Raw genomic sequence first — 15,620 nt, 5'->3', positions numbered from 1 at the left:
TTTTTTTTTTTTTTTTTTTTCAACTATAGCTAGGTGCATTAGCTAGGGGCTGATTTCTGGAAGTGGATCCCCTATGGTCCTAGATGAAACCTATTTCATTCATTAATATTTCAGTAAACTGTATCTGTGCTAAGCAGGGCCTTAAGCTGGCATTGCTAGCTCCCAGAGAGACCGTTCCCCCATGGCGTATGAGCTGGGAAAAAAAGAATCCTTTTGAGCATGCATGCTAGCATCCAAAGCGTAGATGATCATACACAAACAAACAAACTGACAAGCCTCTCATGCGGGGGGAGAGATATGAGCAGATATACTGTGCTCTACACAGCTCAGAATGACCTGCGGTGCCCGGGATTTTTTATTTTTTATTTATTTGCTTTAAACTCCATAATGCACCAAGGAGGGATTTATTTTTGTTTTAATGCACAACTTGGGCTACATTACTTGGGTATTTGTTGTAGACGAGGAGCAGGGACATAGTTCAAATGGGTAACTTATTTTCTACAGTAATAAACATTTCTAGTTTACAAGGCCAAGAACTATGTACCCCTAAGTCACAATTCAGGACCCAGGAGGTAGTGATCAGATTAAAGGGACTCCAGCACAGCCAGTGAGTTTGCCTTCAGGTATAAGAATAGGGCACACCCAGTATCTATACATATCAGTAACAAGTTGAACTCGAACTCTGTTCTCTGAGAAACAGTCTAGAGAGAACATTGGCTGCTGTTCCTGGTGTCTAGTATACACAGGTCTGAGTGTAATCCCTGACTCCCAGGCGTACATATCCCCCAGGCCTTGTGTTGTGCATTTTTATGGCACCTCTTGTGTAAGACTTGGATTGCATGTTTGCAAATTGTAAATAGAAAGTACCTATGACAGCTTCTCTCCATATGCAAATATTACTGGCTTTGTGGAATCAGGTTCCTGGGTAATGTTTTGAATTTATGACAATATCAGCATATGATTAAATATAAATGAAACAAAAAAACAACTACATCACTTTTAGCTCTTGCTGTCTATTTTCCTTGGGGCTGGGGGTTACAGTTTAAACACAATATCTTCAGTTTTACCCTCATTCCATATTTTGTATTGGTTTTGCATGGTAATAGGTAATGCACATGTTTATGGTTTATGGTTAAAGGAATCAATCTGCTACCTTTCAGATTACAGTATTTTTGGAAAATTAAGTGTTCTCTCATCTGATTTATGTTTAATGTCACCTGCTGTCTAAAAATCCCTTATAATGAATGCTAGTCCATAAATAGTAGCATAAATAGTAGTGTTACACAAAAGAACTTCCCAGTTCCATTGCACTTTTCATTATTAATCCCAAATTTACCAGTTCCATGAAGCTCAGCTCAGAGAAAGTGTTCACTGACATGCAGTGAAAGGTGGTGGAAAGTTAGCCCCAATTGTGTCTACTGTCACAACCATTTTAACTCTGATGGTACAATTCTTTTGGCTATGCAATGGGGAATAATTGGGGAAAAACACGTATCAACCGATTGCTCTTCTTTTATCCAATCAACAAAGTATTTATATTGAAAGACACTGATCGCTTACATTTTTCTGTTTTCTGAATCTCAGTTTCTTGTCTTCATTAGTTAACTCAGCTGGGTTGTTAACAAGATAATATATGTTGTCTTATTCATCTGTGTTCTCCCTCTCCTACTCAAACTGAGTCAATCTGTCTGATTCCTCAACATAGCATAATCAACAGCCTTCTGCATGGCTATATACAGCAGGCCCAAGGTTGCACATGTGTTTGTACCTGCTACATTTTGTGCATGGTGTTATGTCACTGTAATAGTATGCAATATATATAAGAAGACTACCTTGTTAAAATCATGTATCCCCCTCTCTTTTTACAGAGTATGATTAGTGCTTTGTTTAATTCTCTCCTTTTTTCCAACATAACACTGACTTTTATTAGCCTTTTGAATAAGATACACAATGAAACATAACACAAAGAAATAAAGCAGCACTGTCCATATCAATATTAATAACTAATCCAGCTCTATGCAATACATATTTATGCAGATAAGGAGAATAAACAGACAAGAGAACAATGCAAATTAATTTCTTAGGATTATTCTTATTTCTTTCTTTCTTTCTTTCTTCATTTGGTTGCAGTCCCTATAGAAAGTCTATACCCCCATTCACTTTTTTAACATTCTGTTGTGTCAGTGCCTCAGAGTTTCATGCATTTGAATTGATTTGTCCCCCAATCATTTCCCACATTGAAAGTGTGGAGTAGGTTGTGCAAATCAAAGGAACATTTTTCAATTTGTAACATAGCAAAATGTGGAAAAATCCACAGGGGGGTGAATACCTTTACATTTCTATAGCTATATACATACATACATATACAGTAGCTATATGAATGTAAATATATATACATACAGTGGCTATATATGCATGTATATATATATATATATATATATATTTTTTTTTTTTTTGTATACATTTAGGACTGGATCTTGAGATCCTTCATGGATTTTAAGTGACTGACAAAACATGTTTAACTTAATCTTAATTAATTAGGAACCCAACAATGAAAGGAAGGGGGAGGGAAAGTAAACAGAGGTTTATCAGAATCAAATAATCTATTAGATTTTGTTTTTTATTTCTTCATTAAAAATATTTTCTTATCAGTGTACAGCTGTAATCTGTGTGAATGTGGCTATATATTGTGGATAAAATTAAGAAACCTTCAACATTTTGATTTTGGTGAATTGAGATAAAGACATTCAAAGTAATGGACGTCTTCAGTTGTCTTTCCATCATTTTAAAAGTTCAGATTAAAGATGACATTAAGATTATATTACTTATATCTATCTTGTAAAGTAGATTTCAATATGCCTTTAAAGTATAAGAAATAATGAAAAGCATCTTTCCCTTTCAGATCATTAAACCTTTTTTCAGGCCTGGCCTTTATAATAATATTATGCAGTTATGCTTTGCGTGCTAACAATGATGGTCTTTAAATGGCATTTTTACACACAATGTAAATGGCCTATTCCATAACCTAATTAAGCACACTCTGCATTGTGCGCATTGGAGTTTTATATTCAGCTATGTTATTAAACATTAAAAACCATGTTTTACGAATGGTAAGGGCTGAACGGTCAGCCTGCCAAGGTCTTCTGACCTGACCCATTTTCTGACAAGCAGATTAGGTAAATAGGTGGGTTCAGACATCAGTGGTTATGGAGGCACCATGATACAGGCCAATGTGATACTAAGGATTCACTACCCTTCAAAGTTCTCTATACTAACCTCATAGATTTGGTTATGTTTTAAACAGGAAGTAAAATAAAAATTTGCCCACAAAAAAACAAAATATATAATGTTGAATTGATGGCAAACCTTGTTTATTTTCTAATAAAACAGTTAAAATCTAGTTGCCTTTTAATATAAGTAATATAATGTATTTTTTGTTTGTTTTTTTGTTTCCTTTGACACTGTGCATTGCAGATGGTGTACATATGTTACAGGTCTCTGTACCAACAGGTACTAAAAGGTTGGAAGCAAATTGTCTAATAACTGTAAAATAAATTGTTTAAAAAGTATATCAAGTAGATGGTTAAAAAGTAAAAAGCTGGTACTGATGTGGATAAGAAAGAAAAAACAAAATAAAATGTGTGGAGGAAGATATTCAGAGAAATAAGCAGATACGTTTTATTTATTTTCTCTCCCAGGGTCTAACAGCAGGTGTGCAGTGACCAGAGGTTATATCTCTGCCCTGCTGAGGCTGTACGAGGACTGGCAAAAAAATGACACTGACAACAGACACATTCCCATTCGCCAGGCCCTGCTACACTGCCTACACCATGCCACCTGCACCCCCTCTGCCAGGAGGATACTGGTTGAGGACGGAGGAATTGCCACACTATTCCAAACTACCCAGGTAAACTAGACCCAAATGTGCCTACTACACATTCATTCAGTTACACAAAATTGTACCAGTTTTATTACTGTTTTTATATTGGTTTCTTGCCTTCAGTTTAATGTCTCAATGTACTCTGAAATTAAAGTATAGAAAAAATAAACAATTGGAGATATAAAATAAATCATGGAATAATTTTGTTTAACAAAATATAACCCCTTAAGCTGACCCCTTAACCTTAAAAGGGCACCAAATCCGTGTGCTTCTCTTTAATCCCATCTGTACTCTTCACTGTTATGTTATTTGCCAAGTGTTTGGTATCCCATGAAAGCTGAGACTCTCAGCTTTCTAACAATGTGAAGCATTCTCTGATGTGAAACATTTGGTTTTTGGCTTTCAAAAGATGTGCGCATTGTAGGAATACAGTGTAACTTCTATGCACAGGAGCTGCGTGTAACACTGCCAAATAATGCTTAAGAGGGTGTAGTAACACAGTATATAACTCTGAAATGTACATTATTTTTCAGTTTTTGGTAACCTAAACTTTTTTAGGTAACCTCTGGCAGTTTACTGCTTACCTTTGTACCATTTCAGGTTATTCACTGGACTTGAATTGCTTACATTTCAATAACAACTGGAAAAATGGGGGTGTTCTAAAACTTTTGACCAGTAGTGTATATATATATATTAGACTTTACATCACAAATGAGAAGAGGCCATTCTTGATAGTGTTTTTGGTAGATAAGTATTCACAGAATTTCATAAAATAATGTATTGTAGGAACCTAGATAATAAGTTTTAAAAAAATGGGTGGAGAGATCATTTCAGAGCCTTATCTTTTTTTGTAATGACGTTACAATTTTAAACATACCTACCATTTCCACTTGCCTTTGGTTCATTGTCAAGTAGTTCTCAGGATTGACTTTGTCTATTCCATTCAGGATTTAGAATACCTGAATTAAATCCCCTTTAAAATCAAAATGAATAGATTCCTTTAACCTGTCCATGAATTACTTTCCTTTGAGACATGGAATTAATCCAGTGTCTCTCTTTTGAACACTTTCCAGGGCAGCCATATATTTGTGTAACCCTTTGTAAGTAGTAAATGCTAAACTTCAGTTGTCACATAACTGCTGAATTTGTGTGAAACTGTATCAAAGCTTTTCTGCAAATCTAGATATATCCTGTCATAGGTTTTATTGATATACGTTGCTGTTGGAGCTTGTTAAAGCATCCCTCTTGATTAGTCCCCCAGAATACTATTGCAATATAGAGAGTCTTACATGTAACATAAGTAAGAATCAATGGTCTATGACTCCATTTTGTCACCCTTTTTTCAGTAACTAGCAATTTTACTTGGTATAGTTACCACCCATCTTTATTGTCTTTTGAGATATCCTTATTAATGCTCTGTGAGTAGCACTGTTCCTTGGGCAAAATTGCAAACATACATTCAAACCCTGACAATTTCATTGTTTTGAGCATTTCTAGTCCTCAAAATACTTCAGCCCCTGATATACCATGCTACACAGTGGCCATCTTGAAACTGAAGCATATTAGTATTTCCTTATTTTTGTGAACACCGCTTAGAAATGAGATTCTAAATGGATGCAAAGTTGGAAAAAAATGGTGCATGTTTTTCTCTTTTAATGTTTTCTCTCAAGTTTTGAAGAGGTGTCATGAGTAATTCCAAATATTTTCCATCATAAACTTAACTTAACATTACCATCTTCAAGGAAAAACTATGTTTCTAGTTTAAAGAGTAAATATTGTTTTCAGATTGGCAAATGCTAGCAGAGCAACAGAAGAAAATACTGTGGTGGAAGAATGTACAGATTATACATATAAACTCTATACTAATAGAATTTAACATACATTCCAAATTAAAGGGAATGATAATAGAAAAGTAGTTAGAATTAAAGAAGTTTCAGAACATACCATATATTGTACATACATTTTAAGTCAAGTTTTACAAGCAGAAGGTCATGTAATACCTGTATATGTAAAGCTACTTTCCTTATATTGTTTGGTTATGGGCACCTTCCAGAGACCAGTAGGGGACCTCAACTCTCCCTCAGTTAAATAAGCTTTTCTTCATTTTGTGGAAACACACATTCTAAAATCGCACCTGAAAAATTATGATTTTTAAAATAACTCAATAGTTGCAATTTCTTTCATGTGTCCAATTGTTAATTCATTCAATTTCACAGCACTTTTGTCAAGTACTCTATCCATTTGTCTTTTACAATTCACTTAAAAAACATAACTATACACAATTATAAGTATAAGAGATGTGCAAATTCACATGATCTTTGACCATTTGTCCTTTATTATCTTTGAGACTTTGATATTTTACTTTTTCCCTAACTGATCATTTGCTGTTTTAACACAGGGGAGAGCTTATAGTGTTCTGTTTAACCCCAATTGCAATGTGATTCTATATCCAGATGGTAGTAAAGGAATATAGCTTTCCTGAAAGATGTTAAACCAAATGTAATGCAGACTGAATATGTAGGTGCACACCAGGACGAATGTAATTGAATCTGATTCTGCCTTCAGTCCTAATTTTATTTATTTATACTTTTTCTTTCTGCATCCAAGTCAATACCTCTGCAGCACTGGTCACGCAGATCAAGGATATTGTGAGCTAAGAAAGCCTTGTACTGGCTGACTAGAATCTCTTGTTTATCTCACACAAAGGGAGTTAGGTCTTGCTTAGTAGGTTTTCATCACTGCTAGAAAAATGGGCTGACGGCTGGGGATTACAGCTGCAGAGAGCACCTGCTGAGCGCTGTCCGGGGTGCTGAATCTTAAATTGGATTACACATTAGCAGTATAGACTGTGCTATTGTGATGGAGAACCATTCAATGCTACCATGATATTGTAAGAATGCTGCAGTAAATTCTACAGGTGAAAAGGATGCTACACTCACTATGCTTTCTGAAATTATCTTCTGTCCTTGGGAACACACTGGCATACTCGGCATAGGGGAGTATGATACAAGAACAGTTCAGTCTTATCCTGGAATGTAATCCTCCTGCCATATATGCATTACATGTCCGTTGGCTGTGGATATGAATTTACTGGTTTTAATATCTGCTTCCTTCCCTTTCTATTAGAAATAAGACATAAGTGGGGATATTTGAATTTACATTTAGAACAACATGTATGCATTACAGATGATGACTTGTATTCTATCCTTATGCACACACATGCACGTACATACACATATCCATTTGAAGTTCAGACTAATTTACCTATGTATTAAACAAAGTATTACTGCTGTATATCACTAATGGTATAGGGTCCTTGCATTTCTTGTCAGTCTGCTCACAAAGTGCCAAAGGCAGCATGTATCCCATTCCATTAATGTGTATAAATCAATATAATGTGATGTTATACAACAGTGATGTACAAGCAGGTTAATATTACCTTGATTTTTCAGGTAGCTGGTGTAGTGATACATGAGTCCAGGGCACGAATATTGATTGACTGGAGTTAGAAATAAGAGCGCTTTGAAGAATTGTCATTATGTGTGTGTATGTGTATGTAATAATATATGTATCATGATTAATATATTTATAGGCTGCCATGTAATGGTCCACAATTTTTTCTATTTAATTAAAACTGATTGTTAAACGTTTTCATCCCCCAGTCATAGTGTCTCTCATTGACAAGCAACTCAGTTGAAAGTAAATTTAGAAAGCAGGGTAAGCTTTGCTTTGCCAGCAGTCCTTTGTGAATCATAAAGCATTGTATATCTTTGCACTTGTTATGTATCAGCCTTGGTAAGACCATAAGATAATAATTATTCTTCTAATGTCCAGATATAAAACTTAAAACACCTGGGTGGCTCTAGTGTCCAATACATGGACACTATTCATATGGACATTTCTGAAATATGACTTGTATTCATAATACAACATTACCAATATTCACCAAAAATTGTGGGCATGTAACAAAAAATCCCCAAATTAAAAATTCTCTCATATGCTCAAATAAATTACAGATTTGAACTGATGATATTCCACTGGACAGTTATAATCATGTATGTTGCATGTCTATGCACCCTCACATATAATGTACATATACGCTACTGTGGGTTAATGAGTTTGGAATCGTGCTGTATATCAAAGCGCATTATATAAAAATATAGTTAATTAGAATGCTGAAAGTCCTTTTGATTATTAATTATTGCATTCATAAAAATAAGTTATTATTTTTAACAATGCAGAACTAAATCAATGAAGAGATGGTGTGAAGTCTACTTTATTATGTTGTATATGTGATATTTTTCACTGTACTTGATTCATCTTTGAGTTGCCACATACAGTGTAAATTTGGACTACAAAGTGCATAATGTAAAATGTACTGTAGATAGTAATATCTAAGCTTTTTAGTCTTGCACCATTAAAGCTGAGTTTTAATGCTCCCCACGTCTGTGTTTCTAGGCCTGCTTGGCTATACGGGGTCTGGATTCACTGGGGACATCTGCCTTGCAGCTTATCAGGAAGTGTTACCCCAAGTGTCCAGTCCCACTAACCTCTGATCAGAGCGTCTACAGCTTCCCGCTGCCTGGCAATCCAACCCCAGGCTTAGACACTGCACCAAGCCCTGATGGTAAGACTGAACCTAACTGCAGTATAGGGCACCAAACAACAACATCATATATTGCCCTAGAAGTTCTATCTGCTACCACACTATTTTCTCTAGTTTTCACTAGTTTCTACCAATTATTATTGTACTTATTATTATTAGTATTGTATTAATTGAAGTATAAAATAAAATACATTATAACTCAAAGGCATCACAACAGACAAAACAAATGCACACCCAGGTACACAACAGGGAAATGTATGTAGTATTTCAGTTCCTAGCTACTATATATCAATGAAGTGTCAGGCCAAGAATTTCTCTTCTGTGTTAAATATAGGTTATTGCATTTATGTCTGGTCAAAGACACATAAGCAACAGGTATTGGATATTACTTTGTTACTTTGTGCAAACAAATGCAACAGATAAGGACTGAACATAAAACAAAATCAGAAGCCTAGTATATTTAGATTGAAAGTACACAACATTACATTAGCTATTGGAAACAAAATTGTGAACTTTTCCTTTAAGTATTAATTTTCAAGTGCAGTAAAATGGTGTAATTGTGTTCCTTTCAGCACAGAACTTTCTAAAGCAAGGAAATACATAAAAGGCAGAGAACAAAAAAGGAAGGTTTAGATGATCTACAATGGATTGTTTTAAATTTATCTTTAAGTACGTTGTAACTGTTGTTGATTTTAAAACATCTTACTTTGTGCCGGCCATGAATCATCTAAGGCAACAGGGTCCCAGTTACCCTGGCAACATAAACTGATGACACATTCTCTGCTGCCGCAAGCCATCCTGTCAGATGCCTGACATATTTACCTCTGGTGTGAGGTAGAATCCAACACAGAATTGCAATATGTTGAGAGCAATATGGATCTCATTGTCTGTATTTCCACCTGGTTTATTCAGGAAGTACCATTTTGATTCTTATTGCCCGATTGTTCAAAACCCCTGCAGGGACATGCTCATTCTCAGTGAACTGAAAGACGGTTTAACTTATATAACCTAGGCAGTTTAACTGTGATCTCAGGCACAACTATGAGCAACCGACCGGCTCAGAGACAAATGACAAACAGTACACCAAAAGGTCAGCCCTTGAACCCAGGTGATTTATACCCTCGGCAGTATTGTCACTCTAGTAGTCCCATTTAAAAGATGAGACCTTGGTACACTTATCTCCTTCTCCACCAAAAAAAACAAACCAAAACAACAACAATCTACCTACCTCACTTTATTGAAGTAGCTGATTTTTCATCTTTTTCAAGCTGTTGTTGTATTAGAATCTCTCATTTCAAGAATCTGCTGTTAGTTTAACAGAATCCATAAATAAAGGAAACACATGAAAACCCTATAGAGCATGGCAGAGGACCTCAGACTGTTTGGATGAGAGATTGCTTGTATTGGTACCTGAGCAAATTAAGAAACACAATGCCATAATCAAACAGAAATCCAACTCTAGTTGTTGCTGCCCTGGGAACTGAGGTACATACTGCCATCATGTCGAGTCAATACCTCATCTCCACACATGAAAAATCAACAAGAGCATTTATGAAACTGAGAAGGTGATAAATTAAAAAAATAGGGTATTCAATCAAAATAAGTGCTCTCAGATTAAATGTCCACATTAGTCTATATAATATAAAGATATAAGCAAACGAATCATCTCAGTAATGTCTTAAATTGCACTTTTTACATGTGTATGTAAGGTATATTTTATGTGAGTTAGATGTTCAGAACTGTAAAGCATTTGAGTTAAAAACTTAAGGACAATTTCTTCAGTTTCCTTTTCTGAACCATTAGTGCCTGACAATTTAAAATTGGTTGGTTTTCTGATTGGGGAGCTCTGTGTTCAAGTCTGCAATCTGACAGCAACAAGTGTTCACACAGCGTGCATGTACAACTGTCATATAACCTGTTAGAGGACAATGGGCTTCTTAACATCCCTGCTGCTAAAATCCCACTGACTGCATGGCTAGTGCAATAATGACCCTTCAAATTGAAATCTCTTTCTGTATCTGTGGTGCCAGGGGGCAGATTGAAGTTTGGCATGACATGGATCATTTTGCTGGGCTCTCTGCCTTTGCCAAGAAGATTAGCATTTCTTCTTTAAAATGTTCGACGTACCCTTTGCTTTGCCCTCTGCTCCTCCAGTCATCTTCGCAGGCCAGCACTTTCAGACAGCATATTTGCAGACAACATGCTGAATCAAGCTGTAAAGTTACAATCAAGATTACTGGAAAAATTATCCATCTGGCAGAATAGTGCATGCTAGCGCATGACCCCTAGAAATGGGGGGAAAAGGACTTGCATAAAGCTCAGAAGACTTGTGCCCATTGATGCATGGCTGAGTTCTCAAAGCTTGATTGCCCTGTACTTTCATGTAACAACTGATTTGTCAGTTGACCCTTAATGCACACTTAAATTGTGGTAGATAAGGTTATCTTTGTTGCCTTGAGATATTTATCCCATATAAAAAAATAAAGTTGCTATGAACTTGTCACTCAGGGATATGAGGAATTATTCTCTTGAATGAAATAATACCAAATGCCAGTTTAACATTTTTGTATTGCTTCTCCCTGACAGTTTAATTACTTTTGATTGTTTCTGACCTCTGGTTTGTCTTACTGTTAATTTAAGATTTATCTGTCATTTTCAACTGCACTCATTCCTGCTTTACAATTTCAGTTGACCAGGCTTTGCAGGACGAAAGTGTGTCAGTTGCTTCCTTTTCATTTATTTTATAAAGAGTCATATGTTGACCTAGTTAGACAACTGTATAGTGCAGGGGTTCACAATACTGGTCCTTGAAGGCTGCAGTCCATTTGGGCCAATAATTAGGTCCCTGTGTTTTGCACAACTTTAGTTTTTTAATTGTTATTCATTTGTTGTCAAGCTGGTGTCTCTTTAGCCATTCCAATCCTAAAATAAGAAATAATAATTATATTCTTGCCAGGATCAAAAATAAAGTAATGCTTAAAACTAATGTAATAAAGTAATGCTTAAAACTAATGTAATAAAGTAATGCTTAAAAAATAATATCTCCATCTGAACATATGAAACTCTAGCTGTCATGTATTTGTCTTACTTTAACTTCTCTACTCCCCACCTTGATTTTCCCTACTGTTGCTTATTATTTTATCTGTACTTATTCTTCTTTTTTAAATTGTCTTAATCCTAACTGCTTCTATATGGTTGATAATGACCCCACTGCAAGCAACACTGATAAAACTATTACCACATTTCTGCTTTTACTTTAATCTTTTACTTTAGTCTCCTAACTGAATATTGTACTCTATTTTGTACTTGATCTAATGTTAATTTACTTCTATTATATATTGTATTTATTTGTAATTGTATTTTCTCTCTTGTAATATGTTTTGTATAATGTGCAGGTCTATTTTTTGTGACAACTTTAAGACACCCTAGTTAAGGGTAGGGCTGTCCCAAAGTGTACATGTTTACATTCGAAGGTTCTGAACACATTACCAAAGGTTTGAAGCTTCGTTGGTGGTAATTTGCATAATATATCGATTACATCAAATTAGCTACTAGTGTATAGATTTGAATGAAAATATTACTTTTTTTTTCAGGTAATCCATTTAACAACATAAACCATTGCCTTGTATTTTAAAATAAGTTATCTCGAACAGTAATCATTTTATAATTTATTTTTTTACAAGCACACGGTTTATATTGATTTTACTTGCATGAAACATGTAAACCTTCAAGTAAAAGCTCCCTACTCATAATAAACTGTAGGCACAGTTAAAAATGTTAACTTCATTTGTATTTTATTCAATAAGGGAAAAGTGTTGGAAATAGCAAATCGGTGTAAAAGCCTCGGTGAATATATCCCGGTGTTCAGTGTATTTTGTAATGTTACAACTAATGCAAGAAGTAAATACTAAAGACACTGGAACAGTACCTTAACATTTGTGTTACCTATAATAAAAAGACTCCCTTCTACAGTTCAGTGTTTGTGTCAACATTTTGTATTATTATTATTATTATTATTATTATACCAAATAATAATAATAATAATAATAATAATAATAATAATAATAATAATAATAATAACAAATAATGGTGACAAAAGCAAAGTTTGTGGGGAATAATAGCCATTTTCTATACTTTTGAGGCATAAGCACTTACTACCCAGGAACAAAAAAAAAAAGTTACACAGTGTTATTATTATTATTCAAATCATAATAATAATAACATACTACTACTAATACTACTAATAAGAAAAACACTGTAAGTATCTACACCCCTGGTAGAGTGAAAATTGTATCTCCTGCATATGTGACCACTGGCCATTCATATCATATTGCACAACTGAACAATAAATAGCTGCATGTATGCAAGGCATCATGAACACATTTGGATGTCAAATTAAACTGCTCTGTATTTATTTATTTTTAAGATGACAGCTTTGAAGATGAAAGTGATGAAGACATTAAAAATGATGAACTGGACAAGGAAGAAGTAAGTGTTATACCTTGTTAAAAAAAGAAAAAAAGTAAGGTACAGGTACAGGTGCTCAGGTACAACATTGTTACATATTGAGACAATTACATGCATACTGTCTCCGTTTTTACTATTACAAGTTATTGGAGGAAATTATCAGATTGTTCTATAGACATGTTATCAATGTCGAATTTGGGGAGAGATTATAATAAACGTTTCACTCAGTTTCTGCAATAACACCAATCTGTCACATTAAGGCTTTTTGCCCTAATCACTGGATGCTCAGCTTAAAAGATGGTCTGATTACATTTTTTACTTTATACTATTATACCTTTACAAAAAACTACATTCAACCATATATTATCAACGTATAAAAAACAAACTGTTATTAGCAACCAAAAAAACCAAAAAATATATAGAAGAGCCTCAGACCAACTGTACAAGGAGGCTCGGATGGGGTAGGCCTGCCATTGGATGGGGATTTCCCCCTTACATCAGTTTATGCAGAAACTGTAGGATCATAACCATATGGTAAGCAACTAGGTAGACACCAATCCTGAAACAACTGCAGTTTTCTTCCAAGTCGGAAACACTGCCCGAGGGGGAGGGGGAGGGGTTTCTGCGCACTTCCATAGGAACCCGATCAAAAACATCACTCTATGAAAGCTGCCATTGGCCCCTGAGCAGGTCCCTTCCACTTCCTGTTCTATAAAACTTGACATCTGCGCAAGTTCATCCTCTTTTGCCATTTTGCTGGACCCGAGAACGTGAGCTTGTCCTGGATCCTGGCGGTCCGGCATGGCATACATCAGGAGGATGGCTGGCGGACCTCTGCCCCCTTCTCCTCCTGTGCTTCGGCCCTGTGACATTCCAGCAGTTCCTGGCACACCCATACACCTCCAAGCAACTCCAAAATTTAATAGTTGGCTACTCCCTGTAGTTTCAGGCCCGTCCACCCCCTTCTGAGGTGTGGTGTGGACGTGAGTGAGGGACCTGTTGCAGCATGTGCCACTCTCCTGTAGAAGCAAGCAATTTGCGATTCTAATCCCCACACTTCCTAGTACCCTAGTAGCCACCTCAGGGTGTTGGGCTTTAGCACACTTAACCTGTGCACCATGTCCCAGGCCATCAAGCCCGGCGACTGGTTCATTACAGTGGATCTGAAAGTTGCTTACTTTCACATCTCTATTGCACAAGTACACAGCAAGTTTCTCCGCTTTGCCTACGAGGGCAGAGCATTTGAGTTTGCTGTTCCCCCCTTCGGCCTGTCGCTAGCCCCACGCACTTTTTCCAAGTGCATGGACATCGTGTTCGCCCTCTTGTGATGCCAGGGGGTCCACATCTTCAGTTATGTGCTGAAGCCAGAGAGAGTTTCCTCCATACACGTGTGTCTCTCCCTCATCTGACTGAGAGCTCGCATCAGGGTGTGGGCCTCCAAGTGGCAGCATCACAGACCCTCCCCCTCGACCTACTCTGATTGACGACGCTGAAGTGGTGGTTCGGGTCTTTACAGATGCATCATCACCGCAATCAAGCATGCAGAGTCACAGTCACCCAGGCTTGCTGGAAGGTGTTCCGTTGATGGCAGAGCCCTTACAAATTGACCCTTGGTGTGCCACTGGGACCAGTCTGCCACTGAGTGGTGATGATGACAGATGCCTCCAAACAAGGTTGAGGAGCAGTCTGTGATGGACATGGTGTCTGAGGCAGGTGGACGAAGCCCATATAGGCCCTCCATATCAATGTCCTGGAGTTACAAGCAGGGCTCCTTGGTCAATAAAGAGGTCAATAAAGGAGGAAGTGAAACAGCTAAAGGGCAAAAATGAAAGTATCTTGGAAAATGAACAAGATGAGGCAAATGTTCTAAATGAGTATTTCACAGAGGTTTTTACAAAAGAAAAAACAGATGACATGCCACAGGTTAACAATCAGTCCAGTCAAACCCTAAGAGAGATCAGGATAAATGGGGAGGAGGTACTAAAGGGACTAGCAGAATTAAAAACAAACAAATCACCTCGGCCTTATTATATATTTCCTACAGTACTTAAATAAATTAGGGAAATTATTTATAGGCCGCTAACTTAAATATTCCAAATGACACTTAGAACAGGGGATGTGCCAACTGACTGGAAAATAGAAAATAGAGGAGCATCTTAATGAAAACCATATTCTTGGAGATAGTCAACATGGGTTTAGACGAAGCAGATCATGTCTTACTAATTTATTAGAATTTTTCGAACACGCAACTGCAACTGTAGATCATATGAAAGCATATGATATGATATACTTAGATCTTCAGAAAGCTTGTGATAAGGTTCCACACCAAAGACTGATCCTCAAATTAGAAGCTGTAGGCATTCAGGTTAATGCAAGTAGATGGATTATGAACTGGTTGATGTATAGGAAACAGAGGGTGTCGATTAGAGGAGTTGCTTCTAACTGGAGTGAGGTTGTTAGTGGAGTTCCACAGGGATCAGTACTAGGGCCTTTGCTTTTTCTAATCTATATTAATGATCTGGATTCTGGGATAGTTAGCAAACTTGTCAAATTTGCAGATGATACAAAAATAGGTGGCTCAGCAGATACAATCTCGGCAGCACAGGCTATTCAAAGGGACTTAGATAATATTCAGTTGTGGGCCGACACCTGGCAGATGAAATTCAA

At 36.4% G+C, this 15,620-nt stretch overlaps 1 protein-coding gene across 2 annotated transcripts in view; it reads left to right on the top strand.

The window, feature by feature from the left end:
- Positions 1 to 15,620, top strand: part of agbl1 (AGBL carboxypeptidase 1) — a 250,858-nt gene that overhangs the window by 47,716 nt on the left and 187,522 nt on the right. For both annotated transcript variants that reach the window (XM_066701926.1, XM_066701925.1), the window contains 3 exons: positions 3,699 to 3,907; positions 8,339 to 8,507; positions 12,913 to 12,974. In XM_066701926.1, coding sequence (XP_066558023.1) covers positions 3,699 to 3,907; positions 8,339 to 8,507; positions 12,913 to 12,974 — 440 coding nt within the window. The remainder of the gene's footprint in view (positions 1 to 3,698; positions 3,908 to 8,338; positions 8,508 to 12,912; positions 12,975 to 15,620) is intronic.

The sequence above is a fragment of the Amia ocellicauda genome, chromosome 4 (genome assembly GCF_036373705.1).
Source record: "Amia ocellicauda isolate fAmiCal2 chromosome 4, fAmiCal2.hap1, whole genome shotgun sequence".
In the NCBI taxonomy this organism is placed as follows: Eukaryota; Metazoa; Chordata; class Actinopteri; order Amiiformes; family Amiidae; genus Amia; species Amia ocellicauda.
The sequence above is the reverse complement of the archived record's forward strand: the minus strand, read 5'-3'. Positions and strand labels throughout refer to the sequence as shown.